At 51.9% G+C, this 27,462-nt stretch overlaps 1 protein-coding gene across 1 annotated transcript in view; it reads left to right on the top strand.

Annotated features, from left to right (window-relative positions):
• Positions 1-3,328: 3,328 nt before the first annotated feature.
• NRXN2 (neurexin 2) overlaps positions 3,329-27,462 on the top strand; it is a 126,906-nt gene continuing 102,772 nt past the window's right edge. The window contains exons 1-3 of the mRNA XM_036765301.1: positions 3,329-4,115; positions 18,514-18,531; positions 24,980-25,009. Of these exons, the coding sequence (XP_036621196.1) occupies positions 3,329-4,115; positions 18,514-18,531; positions 24,980-25,009 (835 nt within the window). The remainder of the gene's footprint in view (positions 4,116-18,513; positions 18,532-24,979; positions 25,010-27,462) is intronic.

The raw sequence follows: 27,462 nt of genomic DNA, 5'->3' as shown, positions 1-27,462 counted from the left end.
AATTAGCCTGAGCATGTTAATTATCCCCCATTACCCAATGAGGAGGCGAAAAATGAAGTGGCTATATATAACCCCTTGCCAGCCGTCTGGGGGAGTGGGGACTTGGAGGCTTAGGTCCTGGGTGGCCCCTTGGGGATGTAGGAGGAGGGAGATGATGAAGAGGAGGGAAGATGAGGAGAGATGAAGGGGGGAGGAAGAAGGGAGAAGGGGATGAAGATGAAGAAGGGGGAACGAGAGTGAGAAAGAGGAGTGGAGGAGGATGAAGGAGAGAGGAAGATTGAGGGGGATGAAGAGAAGGTGGAGAGAAGAAAGGGGAAAGTGGAGGAAGGAGGAGAGGAAGGCCAGCCAGAGGAGGTCCTGAGGGGAAAGGCATGCCTAGGGTCAGGAGGCTTGGATTCTGTGGTGGGGCTGGGTCCCAGGGCATCCCAGCTGTGAGGGGGAAAGGCTCAAGCAGGAGCTTGGTTGGGGTGTGAGCAGTGGAGGAGGCCCTGGGCCTCAGGGGTTATGTTTCCACCTACCCAAGGAGCAAGTGTAGAAGACCACCTCCTTTCTCTGCTTCACCTTCCCCATGCTTTTGAGTTTTCCTCTTGCCCTCTCCTCCCTTTTTCATTTCTTTCCTTTCCTTTCTCCTACATCTCTAGGGGTATTGGGGAGAGGAATGGCAGGAGACCTGGGTTTGAATCTCCCTCCCACTCTTTCCCCACCCCATTTTAACCATCATGTCCCAATCTGGACCTCAGTTTCCTCATCTGTAAAATGGAGTTGGCTCACTGTGGTCCCTTCCAGCTCTGTCCCCTCTTTCCACTTCCATCACTCTTCTCCCACTTCTACTTTCTGCCTCTCATTTTTCTCCCTCTCTCCATATTTCTTTCCCCATGTCCTCACGTCCTTGTCCACGTCTTCCTGGATTCCTCATGCCCTTGCTCTCTCCCTACACTGACCACTGATCACCCCTTCCCCTCGCCACTATGCCTCTCTCTTCTCTTTCACTTACCTCTCTCTCCCTTCCCCATTGGCTCCTTTCCTCCATCATCTCTTCTCACATCAGCTCTCACCTACAGCTACTTCCTTTTAGATTTTCTCTTTGTCTCCCTTTGTGTTCTCTGTCCTTCTCCCCTTTGCTCTTTCTTTCTCCCTCCTTCCAGCCTGCTTTCTCTAGATTCCTTGCCCCTCCTCCCTCCCCTCTGCTCTCCCCAATCTCTGTCTCCTCCCTGAGTCTCTCCTCTTCCTTCCTTCCTCCCTCCCTCTCCAAAATAAAATCGATGCAATATTCAGGAGGGTTGTTGGATATAAATAATTACGACTCAGGAGTTTAACGAGATGCAAATTCCCCTCCCTGGCGGTGCGCGGGGTATAAATTGCTCTCTGACAGCCCGTTACAAGGGTAATCATTTCAGAAAGGCAATCTTATGCAAATGAACCTACTCGCCTAATGGTTGGTGGCTCCCCCAGTGCTGGGGGGACTGAGAGAGTGGGATTGGGGGAAGTTGATGCCATGGGGGTCAGCCCAGACCCCAGAGGGAGAGGGTGATGGAGGGAAGCTGAAGACTTCCTCCAAGTTGGGTTCCTGGAGGAGGTGGGACCTTGGGATTAGGAAATGGGAGTGGGAGGGTGGATCATCTATCTGAGGAGCTGAGTGTGGCTGGGGAGGGGAAAAGGGATGGGGGGAGGGCTGGAACCCTGGAGTTAGAATACTCCTAGCTCTTGGGAGGCTGGGGGAATGTGGTGGTGGTGGTGGTGGGGAGGCTGGAGACTGGGGAGCTGGATACCTGGGTCCTCATTTGCTTCCCTTCTCCCTTTTCCTGGCCCTGTTACCCATTGAGACCATTGACGAATCGGCATTTAATTAATCCCAATGAATTATTTAGCGGCTTCATTATCCAACATCAGGGGCTGATGAGAGTTGGTGGTTGGGGGTGGGGTGGGGTGGCTAGGAGGCTGTGATGTCAGGAAAATTAGAGGAATGGCATGAGGTGCAGCCCCATGGACTTTGAGTTGACAGTCCCTCTGCCTGTCCTGTCTCCTTGTCAGTTGCTCCCCAGGTTATTTAAGGGTTATCTTCCTCTATCTTGACTCTATTCCCTGGGTCCTGTGGGATGTAGCCTGGAGGGTCCAGTCTTGGAGAGCTGAGTTGGGTCCTTGATGACCTCATGACCTCTAAAGTGTCCCCGTATGTGGGACTTGTGTCCCCTTCTAGCCTTGGGTTGGACTTTTGGCTGCCTTGGTCCTCTTCTCCCCACAACTCCCTGTCCTGCCCCAAGACTGTCTTGGGTGTTTCTTCTTCCTCAGACTGTCCAGTTGGCTCCCATCTGCTTGTGTAGTTCTGGTTGTTCATGTCCACACATCTGTTTTCCCCACTCAGGCTGTCCTCTCTCTGTGTCTCTCCTCATCCAATCCTGGGACCATCTGGGTATCTCTTGTCCCGCTTCTTTTCTGGCTTTCTCCAGGTTTTCATGGGTCCTCTGCCTTTGTCGCTCTCTTTGTCTCACCTCTGACTCCCCCAGACTGTCTGAATGTCGTTTCTCTTTTGTTCTTGGGGGTGGTCAGTCTGTCTCTCCAGACTACCCAAGCGGCGCCTCTCAATTCTCCAGTTTGGGTCTCTCACCAGACTGACTGTTAAGTGTATGTCTTCTTCCTCACTCCTTTCCTGAGTTCGTATCCCCATGGATCTGTCTTCTTCAGGCTGGCTGATTGGTACCCTTTCCCCATAATCCACCCCTGGCTCCCTGTCTTCTCCCTGTCCGAGTGTCTACTTTACCATGCGGTTCCTCCTCTAAGTGTTCCTTGTGTGATGACCTGGTCTCTGTCTGGGCGTCCAGCTCCTCGTCTGTCCCTATGGCCTGTTCACTCTCCTCAAACTGAGGACCAGCATCGTCCCCAGTATCAAAGGGTAAATAAAGCTAGATTGGGAACTGTCAATCTCTCTCTCTTAGATCCAGAACTTAAGCAATGAGGTGCTCCAGCCTTGGGCTACACGGTTAACACTCTCCTCCCGTCTGTTTTCTCGCAGGCCCAGGCACCGGCCCCCGCCCCCCGAGCAAGCCTGAGGACAGAGGTCCCTTCCCCTGGAGTCCGGCCGGGGAGGCGCCCCCAGCAACCACCGCCACCACCTAGTTCTCTTCTTCCCTGCCCCCCCCTCCGGGGGGCCGGGGCTATGGCGCAGTGAGCCTTCGGGCAAGAGCCGAGGGCGCTGGAGGACGCCCGGGGGAGGCCGCCCCCATTCTGGCCCCATGCACCTTCGACTGTGAAGCCTTAGGGCGGGGCGGGGAGGGGCGGGGCTGGGCCTTCGGGGCCTAGGCAGGGGGCGCGGCCCAGAGCCAGAGCCTCCATGGTGAGCCGGGCGCCCGGGGCGCTGGCCCTGGTGCTGGCGCTCAGGCGAAGGCTGCTGAGGCGGGGTCCCCGCCTGGGGCCTCCCGGAGCGCTGGCGCTGGCCTTGGTGCTGACGCTTGCCCTGGCCCAGGGCGCAGCGGGCCTGGAGTTTGGCGGCGGCCCTGGCCAGTGGGCGCGCTACGGGCGCTGGGCGGGCGCGGCGAGCAGCGGCGAGCTCAGCTTCAGCCTGCGCACCAACGCCACGCGCGCCCTGCTGCTCTACCTGGACGACGGCGGCAACTGCGACTTCCTGGAGCTGCTGCTGGTGGAAGGGCGCCTGCGGCTGCGCTTCGCCCTGTCGTGCGCGGAGCCCGCCACGCTGCATCTGGACACACCAGTGGCCGACGACCGGTGGCACATGGTGCTGCTGACCCGCGACGCGCGGCGCACCGCTCTGGCCGTGGACGGCGAAGCCCGCGCCGCCGAGGTGCGCTCCAAGCGGCGCCACATGGAGGTAGCCAGCGACCTGTTCGTGGGCGGCATCCCTCCCGACGTGCGGCTGTCGGCGCTCACGCTCAGCACCGTCAAGTACGAGCCGCCCTTCCGCGGGCTCCTGGCCAACCTGAAGCTGGGAGAGCGGCCGCCTGCCCTGCTGAGCAGCCAGGGCCTCCGCGGGGGAGCCGCCGACCCGCTCTGTGCGGCCCGCAACCCGTGCGCCAACGGCGGCCTGTGCACCGTGCTCGCCCCGGGCGAGGTGGGCTGCGACTGCAGCCACACGGGCTTCGGCGGCAGGTTCTGCAGTGAAGGTGAGGCGGGGCGACCCGGAACCTGGGCAGGGGTGGGGGGCACATCTCCTCCCTGCCTTGCTGTGCCTTTTCCTTATCTCGTCCTCTCTAGGCCCAGCCCCCAGGCCCCTTCTCCCTCAGGCCTCCCGTCGCCTGTCACCCTCCACTCCCTTCCCGGCCTTTCCTCCCCTCAGACCCTGCTCAGCCATTCCCTATCTTTAAGTAATAGGTTTTAGGGTACCCTCGTACAGAACCCAGAGCCAGTCTTGCCCTGATCACGATCTTCCTTTGTGCTCCTACCAGGAACACCCCTTCCACCAAATCCCCTTCTCCCTCACTCCTGGGCCCAGGCCCCAGACCCCTTCACTTCCCCGGCCTCCCACTCCTGGCAGCAGCTTGTCACATCTTTAAGTGGATGGGTGGCGGTAGTGCCCCTTTCGTGCTTCTCACTCTTCCCTCTTTTTGCTTTTCTTCCCCTCATCATCATCTGACCCTCATGCCATTCCTCCAACCCCTGCTCCACTGATCCCTGCCTCTAATGGGAGAGGGGAGAAGGTGGGCAATGATAGTATGTTCTTTTCTGCTGCCCAGGACTTAGGCCACCCACTTTCCAACCTTTTGTTCCTTCTAGACCTTTCAAGCATCCTCTTTGCATCCAAGCTCCAAGCCAGGAGCTTCCTACTTGGAATCTGTGGGTCCCAGAGGTGACCCCTTTGCTCTTGCCTTCCATTGGCCAAGATCACACCCTCCCCAATGTTTCTTATTTCAGAACCCCCAACCTCTTGTGACCTTCCTCCCCTTCCAGTCCTGACCCAGCCCTTCACTGGATCTTTGTGTGAGGAATGGGTGTACTGTCCCCTTTCATTTTGCCTCCTGCTTGTCCAAGTCATATACTCCCACTTCCATTTGCTCCTGCTTCTCCTCCTCATCCGGGCACTCACAGGTCTTTCTCCATTTGAGCTCTGGGGGGTGGGGTGGGTGGGTGGGGATCTCCCTAGCCAATACCCCTTACAAAGTACCTTACAGGACTGATGATTGAAAAATGTATTCTTGTAGGAGGAGATATGTGCAAGTAAGTGTGTGCATATATGTGTGAACCTGTGACTGAGTGCGTGTATGTGTACAAAGGAGAAATTATGAGTCAGGCAAGGCAATTCCTCAATTTGTGCCTCAGTTTCCTAGCTGGTTGGTATATGGGGGTGCAGAATGGGTGAATGTGTGCAAGTCAGTCTATGTGATTGAGGCTGAGTGTTGGTGACTGTCCTAAGCTTGATGCTGTGGGATGAACAATGTTGGAGAGGGTCTGGGAGTGTCTTGGGGATGGCAGGAAGCATTACAGTTTTGAAGAGGATGAGCCCCTTTTGTGAGAGCTGGTAGATTTTTTGGGAAAGGGGGATAAGTGGGAAGTCTGGCCAGGGAATGAATTTAGAGGCTTCAGATTGTATGTTAGTTAGAGGACAGAGGTGTTATTGCCTGGTGGGCAGATGGATTCCTGGAGTGAGGGTGAGGGTGAGGGTAAGAAAGGCAGCTACCCAGCTTGGTTTAGTCTCTTCTGTAATCAGTGTGCTTTTTAGGGAGTGGGCATTTTGGGGAAGGAGAGAGTGGTTTGAACTCAGCTAGGCTCTGCTCACTGGGGACTGCCAGAGGCAGATTAGATGGGGGGACCATGTGTATCCTCTAGAGGAGTGGGGCCGGGGAAGTGACTCTCTTCCACCTGTTTAGGGAGGGCCCTTAGTCAGCTTCCTCCTCCTTTGTTCTCAGTGGCAGCTGTTATATAGCAGGTGTGAGGGAAGAGGTGTGTGTGTGTGTGTGTGTGTGTGTGTGTGTGTATGTATGTATGTGTGTGTTCGAGAGCCCTTCTGGCCATACCCACCTGGGTGGAACCCACTCATGCCCCTGGTGGAACCCATAGTACGTGTATGTATGTGACTGTGTAAGTGCCCCAGGAGGGTTCCTTTCTTGGGGAGGGGCCTCTGGTTCAGTTGTTTGTTTCCACAGCTGTATAAGTGTGCACCTGCATTGTTGAAGAGAGATGAGTGTGTGGAGCTGGGCCACCTCAGTAGCTGTGTGCATACAGAGGGCCGTGGGCGGTGGTGTGTGTCGGCAAACATAGCCCTGGGTCTGTGTTGTGTGTGTAAGCTAAGGGCTCTGGCTGATTGTGTAGCTGTATGTAGTTGTGGAGGTGGGGGGTGGGGTGTCTGAAGAACTGGCAAGGCTTCTCTGTGTGTATTTGGTTGTGATGCAGGGGATACAAGGGCTGTGTATATTAAGTTAATCTGACACCTTCACACCTTTCCTCCCAGGAGTTCAGGTGTTCTGTAAGCTGTGAAATTGTGTGTGTGTGTGCACACCCGGGAGTCTGGCTGTGTGTGTGTGTGTGTGGTTGTTATTGATTAAAGAGGTGTGTGTTTCTGTGTAGAAAACCCGAGCAGATTAGAATGGGGGAGAATTACACAAGTGTGTGTGTGTGTGTGTGTGTGTGTGTGTGTGTGTGTGTGCGCGCGTACCCATGTGATCCTGTAGATGAATATTGATGGGTGTAATCAGTCTGTAGACCTGGGAGCTACAAGAATTATCTCTTCCAAGGAGCTCAGCCTACTTCCTAGTTGCTCAAATCTGCCCTCCACTCTGGTGCTAGGGTCAGTCCTGAACTCTACTGTCCATTTACTGGGTGAGGATTCTGATCTCCATTTGAGTGACTCACCAAGCCATGGCTGCCCCATGGAACCAGATGTCTTTGTGAGGTGTGGCCCCAGGGGGCCCTCAACAAAAGCCCCCTCTGGAATACAGGCGTCACAGCTAGAAGGGAGCTCAGAAGCCTTTAGTCCAACCACCTCCTCTTGAAGATGAGGCATCTGTAGCCCAGGGAGGGGGAGGGATCTCTGCTTAGGGTTACAAAGCTGGTGAATGTCAGAGCTGAGACTGGAACCCAAATGTCTTGATTCCCAGTTCAAGGCTCTGTTATCCATCCTGGTGGAGTGGAAGAAGGGAGCCTGTGATGGGGAATGGAGACCCCGAGGAGTACAAGACTCATGCATGGTCTTGAACAGAGACCCAGACTTTCTTAGGTTCCTCTCCATATGGAGGAAGTAGGCCCCTCTAAGAGAGGAAGAATTTGCCCCCAAAGGGAGCTGTCCAGCACAAGCGTAGACTGTCCTAGTGAGCTGTCTCTCACTAGGGCTCATAGACTCTTATGGTTCAAAGATGGAATGAACCACAGAGATCAGTGCCGCCAACCCCTTTGTTTTAAAGACAAGGAAACTAAGAACAGAAGGGAAAAGGACTTGCTGAAGGTCACAAAGGTAGTAAATTGTCAGGCTGGGATTCAAACCCTCTCTCTGGGGCTGGTGACTTCCTGCCTGGTATGGGGTGTGTGTGTGTGTATCTGTGTGTGTGTATGTGTGTGTGTATCTGTGTCTATGTGTGTCTATGTATGTCTATGTGTGTGTCTGTGTGTGTGTCTGTATGTGTCTGTATGTGTCTGTGTCTGTATGTGTGTTCCATCATAGGTTGAGTGATGAGATCCAATGATGCCTAAGACCCCTTTCAGGTTGGAGAGTCTGTACTGTTGGGTTATTGTGCTTCTGTGTGGGGAAATACTGATGGTTGCATCACAGAGTGGTTCTGAGGGTTGTGTTTGTAAAACTTAAAGTGATTACATAGCAATGGGACCTAGTTTCTGCTTCAATGATCAGAGGATCATATATCTAGAACTGCAATGACCCACAGAGATCATCTAGTCCATCCCCCCCATTATATGGGAGAGAAAACTGAGGTCCAGACTGGGAGACAGGACTCAATCAATGTCACACAAATAGTAAGTAGTGCAGGTGGGGTTTGAGCCGTGCACCTTGATCTCCAAAGCCCATATTCATTCTACTACAATGCCACATAACAACACAGACCGAAGATCAAAGGAGGAGGGAAATTGTGTGTATGTGTCTGTAGTCTAGTGTGGGCCAGTGTGCAGATCTGTTTGGGATCTCTGTCTCTGCTTCTCTCTCTGCCTCTGTCTCTTCTCAGTCTCTGCCTTTTTCTCTGTCTCTACCTCTGCTTCTCTGGTTCCATCTGCTCTGCAGCTAAATTTTCTTTTATGATTTTCTCCCTCAATTAAAGTGTGAGTTCCCTAAGAGCAGAGAATGTAAGATTTTTTTTCCTATTTATATCTCCATCACTTAACACAGTGTTTGGCACATAGTAAGCACTTAATAAGTGTTTTTAAAAATTCATTCATTCATCTAGCCATCCATACATTCATTCATTCCCAGGCTTTGTCTCTGTTTCTCCCATTTCTCCCTCTTAGACTCTGACTCTTTGTGTCTCTCTGTGTCTCTGTCTCTCTTTCTTCCTACCTCCCCAAAAGAACAATAGAAGTTTGTGATAATGAGGGCAGGGTGGATCCTGTGTGTGTGGTTGGCGTGGTCATGGTGGGGGTGATGTCCTTCAGTTAAATTCAACAAAGGTCTATGTCCTTCTAGTAGGGGTCTCAGTCATCCAAAGGACAGGTCTGACTGTGCTTCCCCCTTGCTCAAGAACCTTCGCTAGCCCTCTTTGGCCTCCAGGAGAAAATATAAGCACCTCTGGTGTTGAAAGCCCTTGGAAATCTGGCTGCAGCCTGGCTCTCCAGACTGAGCTCACGGTACTTCCCCTTAGGCATTCTGTGTTCCAGACGAGCTGGCTTCCTCGCTGTTCCCCTGCACAGCACTCCATCTCTGGCCTCACCGCTTGTGCACAGGCTGTCTGTCCTCCATACTTGGAATGCTCTCCTTGTGCTCCTCTGCCTTGTGGAATCCCGCAGTCGAAGCTCAATGCCCCTTTCTGTGAGCCCTTCCCTGACTCTGCTCCCCTCCCCCACTTGTTAGCGCCCCTCTTTATGCAGTCATTTGTCTTTATTTTGTGGATAATTTGTATCAGCCCATTAGTGTCCACATTGTATTTCCCTAAGCAGTGTGTAAGCTCTTTGAAGACAGGGACTGTTGTCTTTTTAGCTCCTAGAGTGGGCCCTGACAGCTGGTGGGCACCTGATTCATGCTTGTGGAACTGGGTTGTTTTGAGTTGAAAACGTCTTCCTTGAAGCTATCTTGTGAAGTGGATAAGGGCAGACATTTCTATGGCATGTCTAGGGAAAATATGATTGTCTCCATTTGAGAGATGAGAAAACTGTGCTTTAGGGAACTGGAGTGACTTGCCCCAGGGTGTGACCTTGGGTAAGGGATGTTCGAAGGCAGGAAGGGGCTTGGCCTGGCTGCGGCAGAGCGTTCATGGGCTGGAGTAGGGTGAAGCAGGGAGGTCGGGGAGAGACTTGAATGCCGGGAGCATGCCACCCATAATGGGAAGAAAAGCAGACATGTGGATGAGAAGCTTAGAGGGGAGCAGAACCAAGTGAGCAGAGCCGGGTTTTAAGAAGATGTTTCTGGCAGCCTGTGGAAGGATGGGGGAGACAGTGGCTAAGAAGGCACTGAGCTAGCCACGCTGACCACAAGCCTTCTCTATTCCCACTGCCTGGCTTTGGGTCGCTTGTGCAAGAGCCCACAAGGGAAATGGAGAAGAATAGAAGTTAGTCCCTGCCCTCAAGGAGCTTGTGATTGAGTCAGAGAAGGATCAGGTGCACGTGGAGTACTCTGATACAGTGTAAAGGGAACAATAAAAATGATAGCCTGCAACTCTGTAGCCCTTTGAGGTTTGCAGAGCGCCCATTTCAGCTGAGTCTCACAGCAACCATGAGTGGTAGGTGTTATGATCACCCCCATTTCAGAGATGAGGAAACTGAGGCTCAGAGACATTGTCACTTGTCTAGGGTCACACAGCTAATAAATGTCAAAGGTGAATTCAAACCCAGGTCTTCTCGACTCCAGGTCTAGGACTCTGTTCACTAACCCTGCTGCTTCTTGGGGTTCAGAGGAGGGAGCGATGACCTGAATTGGGGAGTCAAAGAGGGAAGGCTTCCAGTTACTCCTACTTCAGGCTTGTCTGCAACCAATTTTTCATTCAAGGTCAAGTCACCTCTTTCCCCTCCCTCTTCCCTCTAGCTTCCTACAGAATAGTCTCAAAGCTAAGCCCTGCCTATCCCCTCCCTCTCTTCCCTAGGCAGTGTGTAGTTAGGGAACTCACTGCTAAGGTCTTAGCTTGTTAGAGTTCTTAGCCCTTAATCGTACAAATGGGAAACTGATGCCCACTGAAGGGAAGGCTCTTGCATTATTCATCCATCCTATAAATAAGCACTGAGCTCTGATTATGTGCCCATCCCTTTGCTGTGCTCTGTGGGGAAGGCAGAAACATAATTCGACTCCATCTACCTGGAATCCTTGCAGAATGAGCTGTTCCATATAGGTGAAATTTCTTGACCATTGAGAACTCATTCCATTAAGCACCAGGAGTTAGTTAACAGGCGCTTATTAAGCACCTACTAAGTGCCAGACATTGGGCTAAGCTCTGGGGATACAAAGAAGGGCAAAAGACAGTCCCTGCCCTCAAGTAACTCCAGTCTAATGGAGGAGACAAGCTGCCAACAGTGATGTATATACAAGGCACACAGAAGGTAAATAGAAGGTGGTCTTAGAGGGGCAGCACTGGTGGCTGAGGAGACTCAGCGCCATTTAAAATTGTTAACTGTTTGGGAAGGAAATCTTTCAGAACATCTTGCACAATTCTCTGCCTTTTGAAAGTGCACACTGAACTCATTATAATTCATCTTCTCCTCGAGAAGGGGGTTCAGAGTCGCTTCTCACTCTAAATGCCAATGACTGCCCGAGGCTCTCACAGTGCTATCCTTAGGGACTAACTACTGAGAGGGAAGTGCCGGTCTCTCCTGACACTGAAAGGTCCCACATGGCTGGGAATTCTTGTGTCTCCTTGTCATACTTTTCCTGTCTCTTCCTGCACTGTCTGACTCTGAGTCCCACCTTCTATTTTTGTGCTTTCTTTAGTCATCACTCCCCCCTTCTAATCTACCTATCTTTTAGGAAATCAGACAAGTGTGGGAGGAGGTTAGAATTGTGTGTAAATGATGAGTTCATAGACTATGAGTGAGCAAGGGCCCCAGAGGCTGTCCTGAGGGTGAAAGCAGGTGAAACTTGTCATGTCTGAGCCTTGTGACATCTAGTTGCGCCTCTCTTTGCTTCCTTCTTGGTTCTTGGCTGAGTTCAGGAGAGGCGAATTGTAACATGATTCCAGGCTCTGAGAAGTTTATAAGCTAGTTGGGAAGATGACATATGCAGACAAAGCAGGTAAGTAACAGTATGTGGCAGCCTGTGATTAAATGCCCAAATGAGGAGTGCAGACAGTTAGCTCCACTGGACTGCAGAGAACAGAGCAGTCACGTCTAGCTGAGTGGCTGGTGGAGACATCCTGGAGGAAGTGAAGGATGAGTAAGCCTGGATAGGAAGGGATAAGTATGTCAAGCTAGGGGAAGTATCTTGGGTAAGGATGTGGAGGTGGGAATGGTAATTGGCTTTTTGGGGACAGTAAGGAAGCTGGCTTGGCTGGAGTAAAGGGTTCATATAATGGGGCATTGGGAAGAAGGCGTATTAGAGTCAGGTCACAAAGAGCCTTGAATGCCAAAGGGAGGTGGTCCAGGAGGGGGATTAGTGTATAAGCATGGGTAATACTGCTGTGTGTATATCACAGGAGCCCCAACCCAAAGGCTCAGACCTGAACTTTAAGAAGATGTTTCTGGCAACCTCTACAAGGGGGGCCAGAGAAAGACTGTCCAGCATCAGAGATGGAGAAAGGACAGAGTGCCAGCCTGAGAGCCCAAAGCCCTGGGTTTGTGTCCCAGCTCAGGGCCTCAGTTTTCCCATCTATAAAATGAGGCTTTTGGACAAGAAGATCTCTAAGGCCCTTCCAGGTCCAACATTCTGGGATAGTTGGAGGATAATTTATTCAGTTCTGGATAAGGTAGTAGACATGGGATTAAGTAAGAAGTGGTGATGGCAATAGAAAGGAAGGAGTGTATATAAAGGGATTTTAAAGGAAGACTCAGTAGAATTTTAGGACTACCCACATGTGGGCCAGGAAGGAGAGACAGTGAGCTCCAGAAGGACACCTTCATGTTGCTCCCGGTGCCTAGTCATGGGCCAGCACTGTGCATACAGTGGGTGTTTAATCAGTGCTGGCTGCTATCTTTGCTTAGGGGAGTGGAGAAGAGAAAGGACACAGGAAGAATTGTGACAAGGAGCAGTTAGAGAACCCTGGGAAGGGAAGGGTGGGGAGGGTGGTGCACTTAGAGGCCCGGGGCATGAAACATGGAGACACCAGCTTTGGGATGATAGGCAAGTCATTTACCTCCTCTGAGACTCACTTTCCTCATCTGTGAAATAAGATTGGACTAGATAATCCCTAGGCATTATGGTCTAGCACTGGTGTTCTTAATCTAGGGTCCATGAACTTGGATGGGAAAGAAATGTTGATCACCGGATTTCAGTAGAGTCGCTTTCCCTCGTATTCCAGTGTATTTTATGTGATGTGTTTAAATGCGTGATTCTGGAAAGAGGTTCCTAGGCTTCAACAGACTGACTGCTCAAGGGGTCTAGATCACCAGAAAGACCCCTGGTCTAGTAGAGAGAGTGCTGGACTTGGGGGGTCAGGAAGACTCAGGTTTGAATCTCACCTCTCCCTCTGCCAAATCACCTACCCTCACCAGACCTCAGTTTATTCATGAATTGGGGGTAATGACACCTCTGCAACATCCTGCCCAGGGTTGTGGGAAGGTTCACATGAGAAAATGTCTTGAAAGCATTTGGCAAACTTTAATGCATGACCTGAATGAGAGTTGCTCATTATTATCCTCTCTGAAGTCTCCCCAGCTCCCAGGCCTTTGAACCTATTTCCCTATGAATGTGAGCACCTGTGACTAGAAGCAGAGGCTGGCTAAGTTTGACCGATATGGTTTGGGATGACTTACTGTTTGGGATTCTTGGGGTCCCCTCTGCCGCTTGGGCAGCACAAATGTTGAAATGCTCATCGCCTCCCTGGGGCTCACTTCAGGAGGACCTGATGGGGGAAAGCCCAGCTCCCTCCCAGAGAGGCCTCCCTCGACAACGGAATCTCTGGAGGATTTCCATGCGGGGGCTGGTTTCCCTGATGTATTCAAGATGGGACTCCATTTTTGAAAAATGTAACTTATGCAACAACTTTTTCAGGACATGACTGTGGTGGGAGGCTGGGGTCCCACTGTGTGTGTCACTGTGTGCGGTATAAGCGGCTTAGAAAGTGTAGAGAAGCAGGTGTGTCTGGCCAGGGATGGAGATGTCTGTAGGCAGGGTTGGGAGAGGGAGGAGTATGTGTTTATAGCAGAACAGAGGGAGCTATATCAGTGAGTGTCTGTCTCATGGGGGTGGATACGATGGTGATGACGTGTCCGCCTCATTTGCTGGTTCTTGGGGGGAGCAGACAGAAACAGAGCAGGAAGAGGTTTTGTGTGTGTGTGTGTGTGTGTGTGTGTGTGTGTGTGTGTGTGATCAGAGTTGGGCTCATGGACTCCTTTTCCTCCCCTACTCCTCCCTGGCATCCTCAAAGTTCTTCAGGTGACCCTGGCAAAGTGACAGATCCAGGAGCTCAAGGATGGGGGTACAAAGGAAAGTCCCCTGGATCCCAGAGACCTCTGACACTTCCCCCTAGGTCCCTAGGGGCCTATATTAGAGGTCTGGTTTGACAGGTGTGATGCCTTCCCTAGCTTGGAGAAAGTCTCCACCATTTTTCCTGCCATCCATGCTCAGAGCTCTTCTTTGACTCTTTCTCTCCTGTGTATTCCATGCCCAATCAGTCACCAGGTCTTATCACTTCTGTTTTGTAGTATCTCTCACCTTCATTGGCATACTGATAAATGTTTAACAACCAGCCCTCTGGGGAAAAAATACCCAAGGCATACTTTCAAGCTTAATCTGTATTATTAATATTTTTACCATCACTTTCTTAAGTCTAGAAATCAACAAAACAATAACTCAAGTCCCAACTTGTAGCATTTGCCGATTCCTGAGGTATAAATATTCACTCTGAAAATTTAACAATTGGCTCTCTCAAGCCAGTAGGGGCTGGCTCCAGCCCACCCCTAAGTCACCTCCATCCCCTCCTTCCCATGTCCAAGGCCACTGCTCGGATCCTTATCGCCTCTTACCTGTATCATTGCAACAGCCTCTTAACTGGTCTCTTACCCCCAACTCTCTTCATTGTCTGCCCACCTATTGCTAGAATAATCTTTATTGCTATCACCTCCCTGCTGAAGGACCATCAGTGACTCCCTGTTGCCACTGAATCAATCCAGTATGGTACGGTGGAACTATCACTAGCCCGGGGGGCCAAGGGGACTTGGGGTTTGGGGCTCAGCTGTGATACTTCCTAGCTGTGTGACCTTGAGCAGGAATCTCTTCATGCCTGTGCCTCAGTTTCCTCATTTGTAAAGTGGAGTAATAACTACGGTACCTACCACAGGGTTGTCATGAGGGAAGAAGCTTGCCAGTCTTAAAGCATTTTTAACTCAGTGCGCATTCATTAAGTTGCTCGAGGTGCCAGGCCCTCTGCAGGAGAATGTCACCTCCTTGAGGGCAGGGACAGTTCCAATTTTGTCTTTGTACCCTTAGTACCTAGAGCAGTGCCTGGCATGTGGTAGACACCTGATAAATGACTGTTGATTGACCAATTTGGGGGGGGATTCAAATAGAAAAATGAAACCTTTATGCCCTCAAGAAGTTTACATTCTTCTCTGAGTGATGATGCTGATGGAAATTGAATTCTACATTTCTTGGCACTGGAAGAGATCTTAAAGACAATTTAGACCAAGTCCCTGGCCAGGGCAGGAATCCTTGCACAGTGACCCTCAGTGATGGCTGCACAGCCTCGGCTTAATTACCTCCAGTGACAGGGGACTTACTATGTAACAAGGAGCAGGTTCTCTTATTCCATAGTTCATACTATTTTTTCTAACATTGAGAATCAATTAGAACTCCTGGCATCAAAGCTTTCTCCTGTAGTCTGACACCAACATGCTTTTCCAGCTTTATCTCTCATAGTTTCTGGTACATACTATATGTTGCAACCAAATTGGATTATCCACTCACTCCCTCTATGAGTTCCACTGCCTCTGAACATGTGCTCTCATGATTCTCCCTACAGGGAATTCCTTCTCCCCATCTTTACCTGGTGAAAAGCCGAGCTCCCCCACCTTTTCTAGGACTCAGCTCTTGTTCTTGGAAGCAGGAGGTATATGGTACAGAAGAAAAGGGAGAGAGACAGACAGACAGGAGGGAAGGAGAGAGAAGAGGGAGAGAGAAATGGGGGTGGAGAGAGAAGAGAGAGAGATAGGGAGAGAGAGGAGAGAAAGGGAAGAGAGATGAGGGAGAGAGAAAGAAAGGGAGGGGATAGAGAAAGAGAGATAGATGGGGAGAGAGAAGAAAAGAGAGAAAGAAAGAAGATAGAGAGAAAAGGAAGAGAGAGATGGGGGAGAGAGAGAAAGAGAAAGGAGAGACAGGGAGGAAGGGGGAGAGAAGGAGAGACAGAAGAGAACAGCGAGAAAGAGAAGAGAGACATGGGAGAGAGAAAGAGAGAAAGAGAAAGAGAGAGAGAGAGAGAGAGAGAGAGAGAGAGAGAGAGAGAGACAGAGAGAGAGAGAGAGAGAGAGAGAATTAGCTGACTGATTTTACAAAAGGGAAGAGGACAGAGACTATGGACCAGTGAGCATGACTTCAGTTCCTGGTAAAATTTTAGAAAGGATCATCACTAAATGAATGAATGAATGAATCAATTGGTTATTCTAAGTGTTTACCATGTGAAGAGATGGTTAGTAAAGGCAGTGATGATCACAGAAAGCCAACATGACTTCACCGAGAGCAGGTCAGGTCAGTTTGCAGGGGAAAATATTAAGTTCAGTTTTGGACATGTTGAGTTTGGATACTGACCAGATGTCCATTGGCAGCTGGTGATATGGGACAGGAGCTCAGAGGAGACAAAGGCTGCCTCTCGCTTAAAGCTCTGAAAACAACAACAACCCTGAGCCTCAGTACTCAACAGCACTCAACAATAACCTTGGGTTACACTTACACATGAGCACGAATTAGCCTGTTGTACTTGTGAAGTCAAGTACTAACTTTGTCAAACTAACTTTGTTCCTTTTCCTTTAAAAATAGGTTATTGCTGTTTACTTTTGTTTTTACATCACTTAGTTTTCCCTCTGTATTCCCTACGCCAGAGAGCCATCCCTTACAACAAAAGATTTTTTTTAAAAGAGAAAGAAAAAGGAAAAAAAAATCGATAAAGCTGATGAAACAATACAAAGACAAGGAACCGCTGTTATTCCCAGTGTTCCCTGCTTGTGAACCTCTGCAAAGGAGGGAGGTGGCAGAGCTTGTTCTTGAGGATTTCCCAACATTCAGTCTTAATTGCCTAATTCTACTGACTGTTGTAGCCACTGTTTTCTTGATCCTCTGCTTCGCATCAGGTCATGTAAATCTTTTTGGGCTTCTCTGAATTCATCACATTTGTCATTTCCTATGGTGCGGGAATTTTCCATGACATTCATGGACCAAAACTTGTTTAGCCATTCCCCAATAAATGGGCATCTGCTCAGTTTCCAATTCTTTGCAACTACAAAAACAATGCTGCTAGAAACACTTTGTTGTATATGGAATCTTTCTTTTTATCACTGACCTCCTTGGGGGTATGTGGAATCTCGGAGGCAAAGTGTATGGGCATTTTAGTTACTTTGTTTGCATTAACTCCAAATTATTTTCCGGAATGATTGTACCAAATCATAGCTCCACCAACAATGCATCAGTATGTCACAAACCTTCTAATGTATGATAGACATAGTTACCTGGGTTTTAGCCAAGTGTCTAATAAATTATCTTCTGCTATTCCTGTGGAAATGATGGTGAGATATGAAAGACAATGATACAAGTAGATGGATTTGGAAACAGCTGAATGCCTGGACCCAAAGAATAATCGGTAATAGTTACGTGGCAACAGTGTGGTGTCCCAGGGATCTATGCCTCTCCTTCTGTTGTTTAACATTTTCACCAAAGATTTGATAAGTGCATAAATGACCTGCTTATCAAACTTGCTGATGACACTAAGGCAGGAGGGATTGCTAGCACCCTGAGTCAGGACCAAAAAAGCTCTTCACAGGTTAGGGCATGGAGCTAGATCTGATAGGATGAAATTCAGTAGGAATCAATGTAAAGTTTGACATTGGATTCAAATGTGAATGACTTCACAGGCACAACAGGCAAGTGTGAGAGTAGCCCAGGCACCCTCTCACTGTTGTTTCAAAGCGTTTCAGCATATTGCCATGGCCCGTATCACCAGCTGCCAATGGATGTCCAGTCATTATCCAAACTCAACACGTTACTATTTTCCCTGCAAACTCTCCCCTCTCCTAGACTTTCCCATTACAGTGAGGGGACCGTCCAGTTCCTCAGACTCCCTCCCTAGGCGTCATCCCTGATTCTGCACTCACCCTCAATCTGGCACCAAATGTTATTGTTTTGGGGTGGCTAGGTGGTGCTACAGCGGATAGAGTACTAGCCCTGGAGTCGGGAGGACCCCAGTTCAAATGCCACCTCAGACACATACCAGCTATGTGACCCTGAGCTGGTCACTTAATCCTGATTGCCTCAAAACCAGAGGAAAATCGACAAGTACTGTTTCTATCTCCCCACGTTTCTTGCATATGTCCCTTTCTCTGCACTCCAGCAGCTACTATCCTATCCAGGCCCTCATCGCCTTTGGCCTCACCTATATTCGTATCCTCCTAATTGGTCGCATTCCCTCACATGCCTCCCGACTCCAATCCATCCTTCACTCTGGTGCCACAGTGATTGTCCTAAAGCCCTGTCTGACCATGTCATCTGCGCAGTCAGTACATTCCAGTGACTCTGCTCCTTCCAGGATCAACATACAGACTCCACTGTTTGCCTCTTTCCAACCTTATTGCAGTTTATTACCCTTCACACTCACTGTCAAAATGGCTTTCTTGTTGTTCTTCATATATGGCACCATGTCCCATCTCCCCATGCCTCTGCCCTGGCCTGGGTGCCCTCCCTTTTCAGCTTCATCTCTCAGAATCCTTGGTTTTATTCACGGTTTAGGTGTGGATTGAATGAGGGTCTCCCTCTCCCCCACATCCACAGTGCCCCAGCATCGTCCTCACTTTCTACACCTTCTCCCTTCTCCATAAAACTCCAGGTTAGTTCCTAGTAGTAACAGCCAAGGGTTCAGTGTGTAGGTTGTTTTTAAGCTGGGGCCGGTAAAGTAGAGGAAGTACCTGGATGCCAATGCCACAGATGGCATGTATCAAGTCACCTTTAGTCCCCTGTATCCCTTCCCTAGCTGCCCCCCAACCCTGTCCCATCTCCCAGGGAACCCACTTCTAGCTCTAACCCTTGTCTCTTTCTTCTCTCTCTCTCCTATGAATCTCGTCTTCCTGCAGAGGAGCAGCCCATGGAAGGTGAGTGAGGTCTCAGGTCTGCCTACAAACCTCTCCCTCCAGTTCTTGGTATCTGTGGCAATTTCAGGGAGGGGGTGGGCACTGGCCATCCAGGAACATCCTCCCAATCCAAATTGGTGAAGGACTGAGGCTGGGGAAGCCGGATGCCTGGGTTCCCCATTCCTGGCAGATGTGGCCCCAACCTTATCCTGTGCTTTCAAGGCCCCCTTTCCTCATGGATAGTGGAAAGGGGAAGAAGGAAGAGGCAGAATTGGGGACCGCTGAATGGACTGGGGGTGGGATTTGCTGCTCTCTGTGCCATCTCTTCTGGTCTGAACCCAAGAGGAGGAGAGATAGTGGGGGACCATGGGGGAAGAGGAGATAAGGAGGGAGAACTGGGAAAGAGGGATGGTGGGCAAGGGGGAGAAGACAGGAAAGAATGAGCTTTGCAGGGCTGGAGAGGTGAGTCAGGGGGAGCAGCAGGGGTCTCAGCCACCCCTGCCCTGCTCTGCTCAGACAGCCACTTTGAGGTCTGCAGTAGATGGGAACTTTGGTGGCAGGTGGAGGACTCAGCCGAGGGTTGAGTCAGGGGTCTTCAGACCAGGACAGGGCCTCTGAGGGTGGATAGGATGAGAGTCTCAACACTTGTTTTCCCTAGCCCCCCTCCCCCAAGGGAAGCTTTAGCCTCGGGGGCAAGGAGGGGGTCCTAAGGTCCTGCGGGTAGGGTGTGGTCAGGAGCCTTTTTTCTGTTGGAGGCATCTCCTGTCAACCTTCTCCATCTCTGCTTTCTGCTCTGTCCTCCTCCCCATCCGTCTTCTGCTCTGTCTCTGATTCTCTTCTTTCTCTTGGGGTAGAAAAGGAGAGAAAGGGAGCTGGAGGGGAGAGTGTGTGAGAGGCCTCCCAGTGGGGGCATTGCCAAGAATCCCGGGGAGGGGGATGGCAACTAATGTCCCTTGCTGGACAGGGTCTGAGGGGGAGGGTTAGTAACAGCTCCATTGAGGAGGGTGGATGGGGGGGAGGTGCTGCCCCAGGGAAGTACAGGTGTGAAATGAACTGGCACCTCCGGGGTTGCTACAGGGGGTGGAAGCTTTGGGCACCTGGGGGGCCCTCGGGAGCAGGGTCTAGGGAAGGAACAGAAGAATTGGGGTGGACCAGCAGGGGTCTGTTCGGGAGCCTGGTGGTCCTGGTACACCCAGCTACCATCCACAGGCTTGTGGGGGGGCACCAGCTAAGGATTTTTAACTGAGTGTGCAGCTTTGCACACTTCTGCATGTAAGTGCGTGTGTGTGTGTGTGTGTGTGTGTGTGTGTGTGTGTGTGTGTGTGTGTGGTAGTGGGCATGTTTGCATGTGCATGCGTGTATTTATACATTTGTGTACAAGCATGAGAGTCTGTGTGTTTGTGAGAAAAGGTGTGTGAGGGTGTATCTGCAGGTCTGCAGAACTGTGTGCATGTGTGTGTGTGGTTATGCCTGTGCACAACTCTATCAAATGTCCAAATCTCTGGTGTTTGTGTTCATGTGTTTCCAGGGTTGTGTGTGTGCATCTTTGTGTGGGTGTACTTGTGTGTCTCTGTTGATCTGGGTATATGCTGCAGTATGTGTCTGGGTATGTACATTGGCTGAGTGTGTGGTTGTGTATTTTTGTGTATGTGTGTGTGACTGTGTATGAGAGAGAGGAGGGGGGAGGTAAGAGAGAGGAAGGGAGGAAGAGAGGGGAGAGAGAGAGAAAGAGAGAAGACAATTTGTGTGTGTGTGTGTGTGTGTGTGTGTGTGTGTGTGTGTGTGCTTCGTACATCTCTCTGTGTGAGTGTCTGGGTGGGTCTGGCTGGACAGAGCCTTCTGAGTCCTGGAGATAAGATTTAGTGTTGGTATGACTTTTACTTGCTCTTGGTGTCATGTCTCCTCCAGAACAAAGGAGAGATGGAAAGAGGAGGGAGAGAGGGAGGGAAGAAGGGGGAGAGAGACCAGAGAGGAGGAGGTGACCAGGGCTATGGGGGGGTGGGAGATGAAAGGAGAAGGGGAGAAAGATTTGGAGAGAGATAGAGGGAAAGTGGGAAGATGGAGGAAAGTGAGAGGAGCTGGAAGAAAGGGTTGCTAGCGGGACAGTGATGGATAAGTGGGGGAGAGAGACAGAAACAGAGACAAATGAGAGAGAGAGAGAGACAGAGAGACAGAGAGAGAGAGAGAGAGAGAGAGAGAGAGAGAGAGAGAGAGAGAGAGAGACAGAGACAGAGAGAGAGACAGAGACAGAGAGAGAGACAGAGACAGAGACAGACAGAGACAGAAATGGAGGAGAGACAGAAACAGACAGAAAAAGGCAGAGGGAGGCAGAGAGAAGAGGAGGAGAGAGGAGAAGGGAAGCAGAGAGGAAAGAGAGGGAGAAACAGAGAGACAGAGAGAGAAAGGAAGGATTTGGAGAGGAGAGAGACAGTGAGTGATAGAGAGCTGGAGCAAGAAGGAGAAGAGAAGAAAGACTGAGTCCTAGAGCAGAGGAGGGGGATGGGAGAGGAGGCTCTAGGTTTTCTAAGCCATTTAAGTCCTTCTCATCTGGGAGAAGAGGAGGGAGGAGATGGGCAGGTCATGTTCTGAGAAGGAAGGGAGAGAGAGACGGAGTGAAGGGAGAGAGAGACGGACAGAGAAACAGAGAGACAGAGATACAGAGAAATAGGGATAGAGAGAGACAGAAAGAGAAAGAAATAGAGAGACAAAGACAGAGACAGAGAGATAGAGGAAGAGACAGAGAAACAGAGATAAAGAGAGAGTCAGAGACAAAGAGACAGAGAGACAGAGACAGAAAAATAGGGACACAGAGAGAAAGAGAGACAGACAGACAGACAGACAGACACACACACACACACACACACACACACACACACACACACACACACGCAGACCCAGCCCTGGCCAGCTGTTTCTGGTGGACTGCTTCCATCCCAGCTGTGTGGGCAGACACAGGATGGAGGGCAGCAGGGTACTGGCAGCAGTATATGTGTGCCTAGCTTGTGCATTTCCGGGTGCTTTCGTCCCCACGCTGGCCTGTGTGCTCCCCCCTAGGCCCCCCACAGTCTCTGCATTCATGGTGTCCAGGGTTGCTGCACACCTTTGGAGTGTACCTGTCCCAAGTGTGAGCTTGTGTGTGTGCGCATACACTTGGCCATGGAAGGAGTTTGTGTCTACACCTGTCTGTGCCTGGTGTGTCTCTCTAGTTTGCCTCACCTCCTGACCCTACTTTCTCTTACCTACACTCAGCAGCCTTTTTTCGGTTCCCAATGGGTGGAACTGAGGGGAGCAGTCACTCTCCCTTCAAAGCTCCAGGGCTTGAAGAGCTGGGGAGGGGGGTGGGGCTCCAGTAAGATCAAGCCATATTCAGGATCCCCTTTGCTCCAACTGCTTTCTGCTCCCAGACCAAGCTCGCCGCTCAGGAACCCCAGGAATTTTGTCACACGTACCTCCTCCCACCTCCCCCCAAAGTCCTGGCTGAGCTCTGACCTCTCCAGGGATGCGGGCACGTTCTCCTCTCTCCCAGCTCCCTCCTCCATCTCCCCCTTTCCTCGGAGAGGGTGACAGAGACACAGCCGGGGGCACCTTATCTGCCTGCTTCAGGCAAGACCCTGAGTAATGCCATCCATCACTGCCAGCTGCCTGGGCGAGCGTAGTGAAGGCAGAGATGAGGAGAGGCAGGGAGTGGACTCAAGGAAGGGGAAAGAAAAGGGGATGCCTGGGGAGTGTGTGTGTGTGTGTGTGTGTGTGTGTGTGTGTGTGTGTGTGTGTGTCTGTGATGGGGGAAGGGTTGGAAGGGACTGCGGGCTTCTGGGGAAAGGTCAGAGGGCCTGCAAAGGGAACAGGTGACCCCACTTCTGGGGAGCAAGCCCAGGATGACATCTAGAGAAGGAATGGCGGCTGTCCCAGGGCTGGGGATGGGATTGGGCCAGTTGAAACTGAGGGGCTGGGGGAAGATGGGACTCGGGGCCCCCCTTCACCAAGATGGCTGGTGCCGTCACGCCTGAGGGAGCTGAGCAGCCAGTTGCCTTGGCGACGGGAAGAGAGTACCGCATGCTAATGAGACTGTGGAGGAGCTGGGCAGCAGCGGGGTCCAGGGTGGGGGAAGGGGTGTTAGCTCTGGCTCAGTCACCTGCGGGCCCACTACCTGCCGCTGCTGGCTGAGGGAAGAGGGCAGGACCTGGGGCTCCTGAGCTGGGAAGCTGGACGCCAGGGTTCTGGGCAGCAGGTTGGGAGGAGTGGCTATCAGGACTCAGTACCAGGGAACTGGAGGGGAGAGAGGCCAGCTAGACCTTTGGTTCAGAGCTGGGGTCAGGGAATGACACAAAAGGCCCCCCGCCGGCAAATTTCTCGACTCCTTCTTCCCCATCCACCCTCACCAGATGGGGGCCCTGGGGATCCTAGGCTTCTTGGAAGCCATGAAAAGTCCCCCTGTTCCTCTGGTGGGAATACCTAGGTGAGCCAAGGAATGAGACTGGGGGATGCCTAGCTTACCCTACAGTCCTAGGGCCTAGGGATGGGAAAGCCAGATCTGCCCCAGAGAGAGGGGTAGGGGTGGAGTAGAAGACACAGGATCTGCCCAGGGCCCTTCTGAACTAGTGTCTGCTCACCTCCTGGCCTCTCATTCCCCAACCCTCCAGGAACCCAGGCATCTTGGTCCTTAGCTCCATCTTGGAAACCCTTGGGGCTCTGTAACCTTGACAAGCTCCGTCCTGGCCTAGCTCCCCCTGGGCCGATGGCTCATTGCCACAGCAACCAGGATGGTTTCCAAGGGCAACATGGTGCTGCTGGAGAAGTCCCCTCCCACATCTCCCGCCCAGACATCACGGTGGCTGGGGTTGGGGGGGTGAATGGGGGGAGGAAAAATGGATAAGGGGGATAGGGAGCCTGCCTGGGACAGGTAGGGTGAAATGAGGGGAGGGGTCCATACTCCCATTGGGCAAGGCCTGGGGGTGCTGCCTGCCTTTAGGAGCACTACTTTCCCAGCTGTCCTTTCTCTTTTTGAGGCCTGTGTGTCCTGGGGTCAATGGGCTGAGCTGTTTCCCCCCAGATCAGCTGATGTGCCAGTTTAAATGGATCCTGGAATGTCCCCTTGCTCATCCCTAGGTCAGCAGTGTCCATTTCCTCCTCCACAGCCAGGATATAGATTTTGGGGTCTTCCCAGAGAGGATCTGGGCAGGGGGAAAGAGGCTAGAGGCTGGAGTCTGACCAGACCACACAACCCTCCCCTTCTTGTCCCCACAGTTGGTTGGCCCCAAGCCTCAAGCCCCAAATCCTTGCAGAGCGGCTCAGGTCTCCTGCCTCCATAGGCTTGCGGTCTCCCGTGGCAGATGTCATCCCCTCTAGGTTACCCTGGCCAGCTTCCTCCTCCCTGGTCTTCCTAGAACCCAGGCATCTAGGCCCCTGGCATCTGGGGAGTCTAAGCCCGGTGGGGCCACTGTCTGGGGGGGGGTCTCCCGAGGGCTCCACATCCCAGGCCCAGGAGCTTTCCCCAGTCCTCCAGAGGAGCAGGGTCAAGCGAGGGGGGCAGCCCCGGCTGCCTGGCCTGCTCCACGGAGGGGACGACGCACTCTCTCTCCAGGTGGCTTTTGATCTCTCTGTGTGTTTTATTTTCTCCTCCATCTGAATCGTTTTTTCTCGTTGACCATTTTTTTTTTCTGTCCGACTCTCGGAAGAAAAAAAAAGAAAAAAAAAAGAAAAAGGAAAAAAGCATCTTCCCCACCAAGCTTCTCCTCCTTTTCCTTTTTTTTTCTCCCCTCGGCAAGAAGAAATAAAGAAACCAAACCCTCCTGTCTCCCCTCACTTCCCGCAGTAAGCCCTGGCCCCATGATCCTCTGGTCGCTCCTGGCCCCTTCTTTGCCCTCGGCCTCCTTCTCTTTCTGTCTCTCTCTGATTTTCTTTGTCGCCCTGACTTTTTTGTCTCCTCATCTCTCCATCTCTGTCTGTTTCTGACTCTCTGACCTTCGTCTATGAATCTTCCTCTGGGAGAGAAATCTCCTTGTCCCTCTGACAGTCTCTGCCTCTCTCTCCCTGACTTTGGGCCTCTCTGTCTCTCTCTGGCCTTTGTGAATCTCTCTTCCTTCTTTGACTCCATCTCTCTCAGTCTCTCTGACTGTCTCCCCACCTTTCTCTGTCTCTGAATCTCTCTGATGTCTCTGATTCCATCTCTGACCATCTCTCCTTCATTGTGTCTTTCTCTCACTTCCTTTCTTGGCTTCAGGCTCTCTCTGTGTCTCTCCCATTCCTTTCCCCCTGCCCTTGGCATCGGGCCCCCCTCCCCGGCTCCCGATGCCTGTCACAAGTTAAAAAGGGTTTTAAATTGTGGCAGCAACAGCTTACCCCCTTCTCTCTGGCCGATTTTGATGACTCGTGTTTTCTGTTTCTTCTCTTTTTTTTCCTTTTCTTTCTTATTTTCGTTTTTGTTTTTTTTTTTCTCCTCTTTCTTTCTCTCTCCTTCCCCTTTTCCAAGGTCCGGCTCACCTGACGTTAAACAGTGAAGGTATGAAGTTTTGGTTTGGTTTGGTTTGGATCTGTCCCCCTCCCCCAAGTTCCCTGGATTTGGTTTTGCCCTCCCCTTCCCCCTCCCTCCCCTCTCCCCCGTCTGTCTGTCTGTCTGTCCGTCTGTCCCTTTCTTTGTTTTGGGGGGCTGGACTGGGGGTGGGGGCTTGTCTCCGTCTGTGCTCCTCCTCCCTCCTCGCTGCCCACCCCCCAGCCCCGCCCTCGCCTCATCCCACCTTGGTTTCTGACATCAGCAGATGTTCAAACTCCTGCCGCTGTCTCCAATCATTCCTTCCTCGAGTTTTCCTGGTGGCATTTCTTCGTTTCTCTTTTTGGGTTTTTTGGTGGTTTCTTCTCCTCCCCCCCCCCATCCTCTACCCTTGTGATGGTGATTTCTTTTCCTCTCCCACCTTTTCTGTTCATTCTTTTGTTTCTCAACCTGACTGAAGAGAGAAAGGCATGTGTTGGAGCAGAGGAGGGCTGAAGTCCCAGCCCCTGTCCATGGCTTGCCTCCTTTGGGCCCTGGGGGTGGGCCAGGGGGCTGAGTACCCTATCCAGGGACACTCAACAGTTGGCCAAGCCCTTCCACTCACCTCCTCTAGATAACTGGAGAGATGGGGGGGGCTGGACAGGATGACCGCTAAGGTCCCTGCCAACTCTCAGCTTTGGGCTTCTCCCCAAACACCACGAGGCAAGGGGCAGGGATGGTCATCTTCATTCCTGCCAGGGAAGTCAAGGGACTTTGCCCCAGGTCCCCGATCTCTGGTGGGTGGTCTATTCAGGACTCATCTGTTCTCTAATCTAGGGGAAGGAACTCAATACAGACCAGAGGCTAGTTGGCTGCTTGTTCTGTTGGGTCCCCTGCATTTTTGAGGGTACAGGAGGATCAGGGAGAAGGGAACTCTGGCATGTGGAGTCCAGCGGTGACCCCTGGCCTGCCCATCCTCCTGGCTCCTCCCACTGTCCCAGAAGGTCTGGGAACAGGATTCTGGTGTCCAAGTATCTCCCAGACACTCAGCTAGCTCCATGGTGTCTGTGCCCCAGATAAGTGGGCTGGGGTCCAATCCCCATTGGCCATGACTGGGTTCACCAGTGGGGCTGGGGGCAAACTGCTACACTTGAGGCTGGGAAAGGATGCAAATGAGCCCTTAGGCAATTGTTAGGGATAGTCAGAGAGAGGTGGGAAGGGTGAATGCTGGCTTGGTTTGCCTGGCATCAGGCTTAAATGCTGGAAAGGGCCTAGGCCCTGCCAGGGAGACCCAAGGGACACGGTGCCTGGATCTGTGGCGGAGCCTGTGGTTGCAGGTAGGGGAGGAAAGAGTAAGCCAGCCCTCGTGGGTGGTAGGGGCCAGGCAGAGGACTTCTTGGCTCCTGCCCTCTCTCCTTCTTTCACCTGTGCTCCAGATTCTGGATGTCAGGCCATCTTGGTCTCTGAGCCTGCCCTCTGCTTGTTTGGGACAGGCCTGTCCTTACCAGATGGTAAGACCCTCCAGGGAGGGTCTTGGGCTCCACTAGCCTTGAGCTCAGGTTGGGAGCAGGGTCCAGGTTATCAACGATGGGGCTAATTTGTTATGATGGGGAGAGGAGAGGAGCCCCTAGGGAGATGAGGAACCCTTTGTGGGGCTGGGCAGGTGAGCAAGCACCTGCACGTGTACCACAGCATGGCTTCCTCCCCTTAGCTGGGCTCTTCAGCTGTGCCATTTACTCAGTCAACATTTATTAAGCCCCTACTATGTGCCAAGCACTGAGAATTTGAAAAGAGGCAAAAGGCTGTCCCTGCCCTTGAGTGGAAGAGGGGAGGTGATATGCAAAAACATGCAAAGCTAAATACAAGATGGGAAGGAAATAGTTAACAGAGGGAAGAGGCTGGAATTAAAAGGGGTGGGGGAAGGCTGGTCCCTTCCCCTTTGGGTCCTGAGGGCTTTGGATTAGAGGACCTCTGACCCCCAACTTTCAGACCAGCTAGGGAGGCCTCTGGACCCGTGTGCACCCAGGAACGCGAGAGGAGAGCCCTTGGTCCAACCACATACATGTATCTGAGTGCCAACCACAGTGCAGCTTATGCCACAAGAGAGAAAATGTGGGCCTTGCTCTCAGTGCTGAGGTGGGCTACCCCCAGATGAAAAGAAGGGATTGGGAGCCATCGGATGAATGGAGTGGGAAGTCCAGTGGAGGGACAGAGAGGGCAGGGATTCTGGCCAGTGGAAGGAAGTCAGGGTGAAGGAACCGGGGCAGCCTGATTGCGGGCAGAAAGCTACTGAAGGTGGCGGTGCTGCCATGTGCTGGTGTGTAGACAGAGGGGGTGGGAGGTGGGTGCACCGAGCCCGGCTCCTGCCCAGAGTATGAGCTTGCTACAGTTAGTGGCAATGCCCAGATGGGGCTCCGCACAAGGGTCTGCCAGGGACCCCGGCTTCTCATGGCCCAGTTCCCGCCTCCCCCCAGTCCCAGCCCCTT

Source organism: Trichosurus vulpecula, chromosome 6 (assembly GCF_011100635.1).
Source record: "Trichosurus vulpecula isolate mTriVul1 chromosome 6, mTriVul1.pri, whole genome shotgun sequence".
Lineage (NCBI taxonomy): Eukaryota > Metazoa > Chordata > Mammalia > Diprotodontia > Phalangeridae > Trichosurus > Trichosurus vulpecula.
This window is presented reverse-complemented; position numbering and strand designations above follow the sequence as displayed.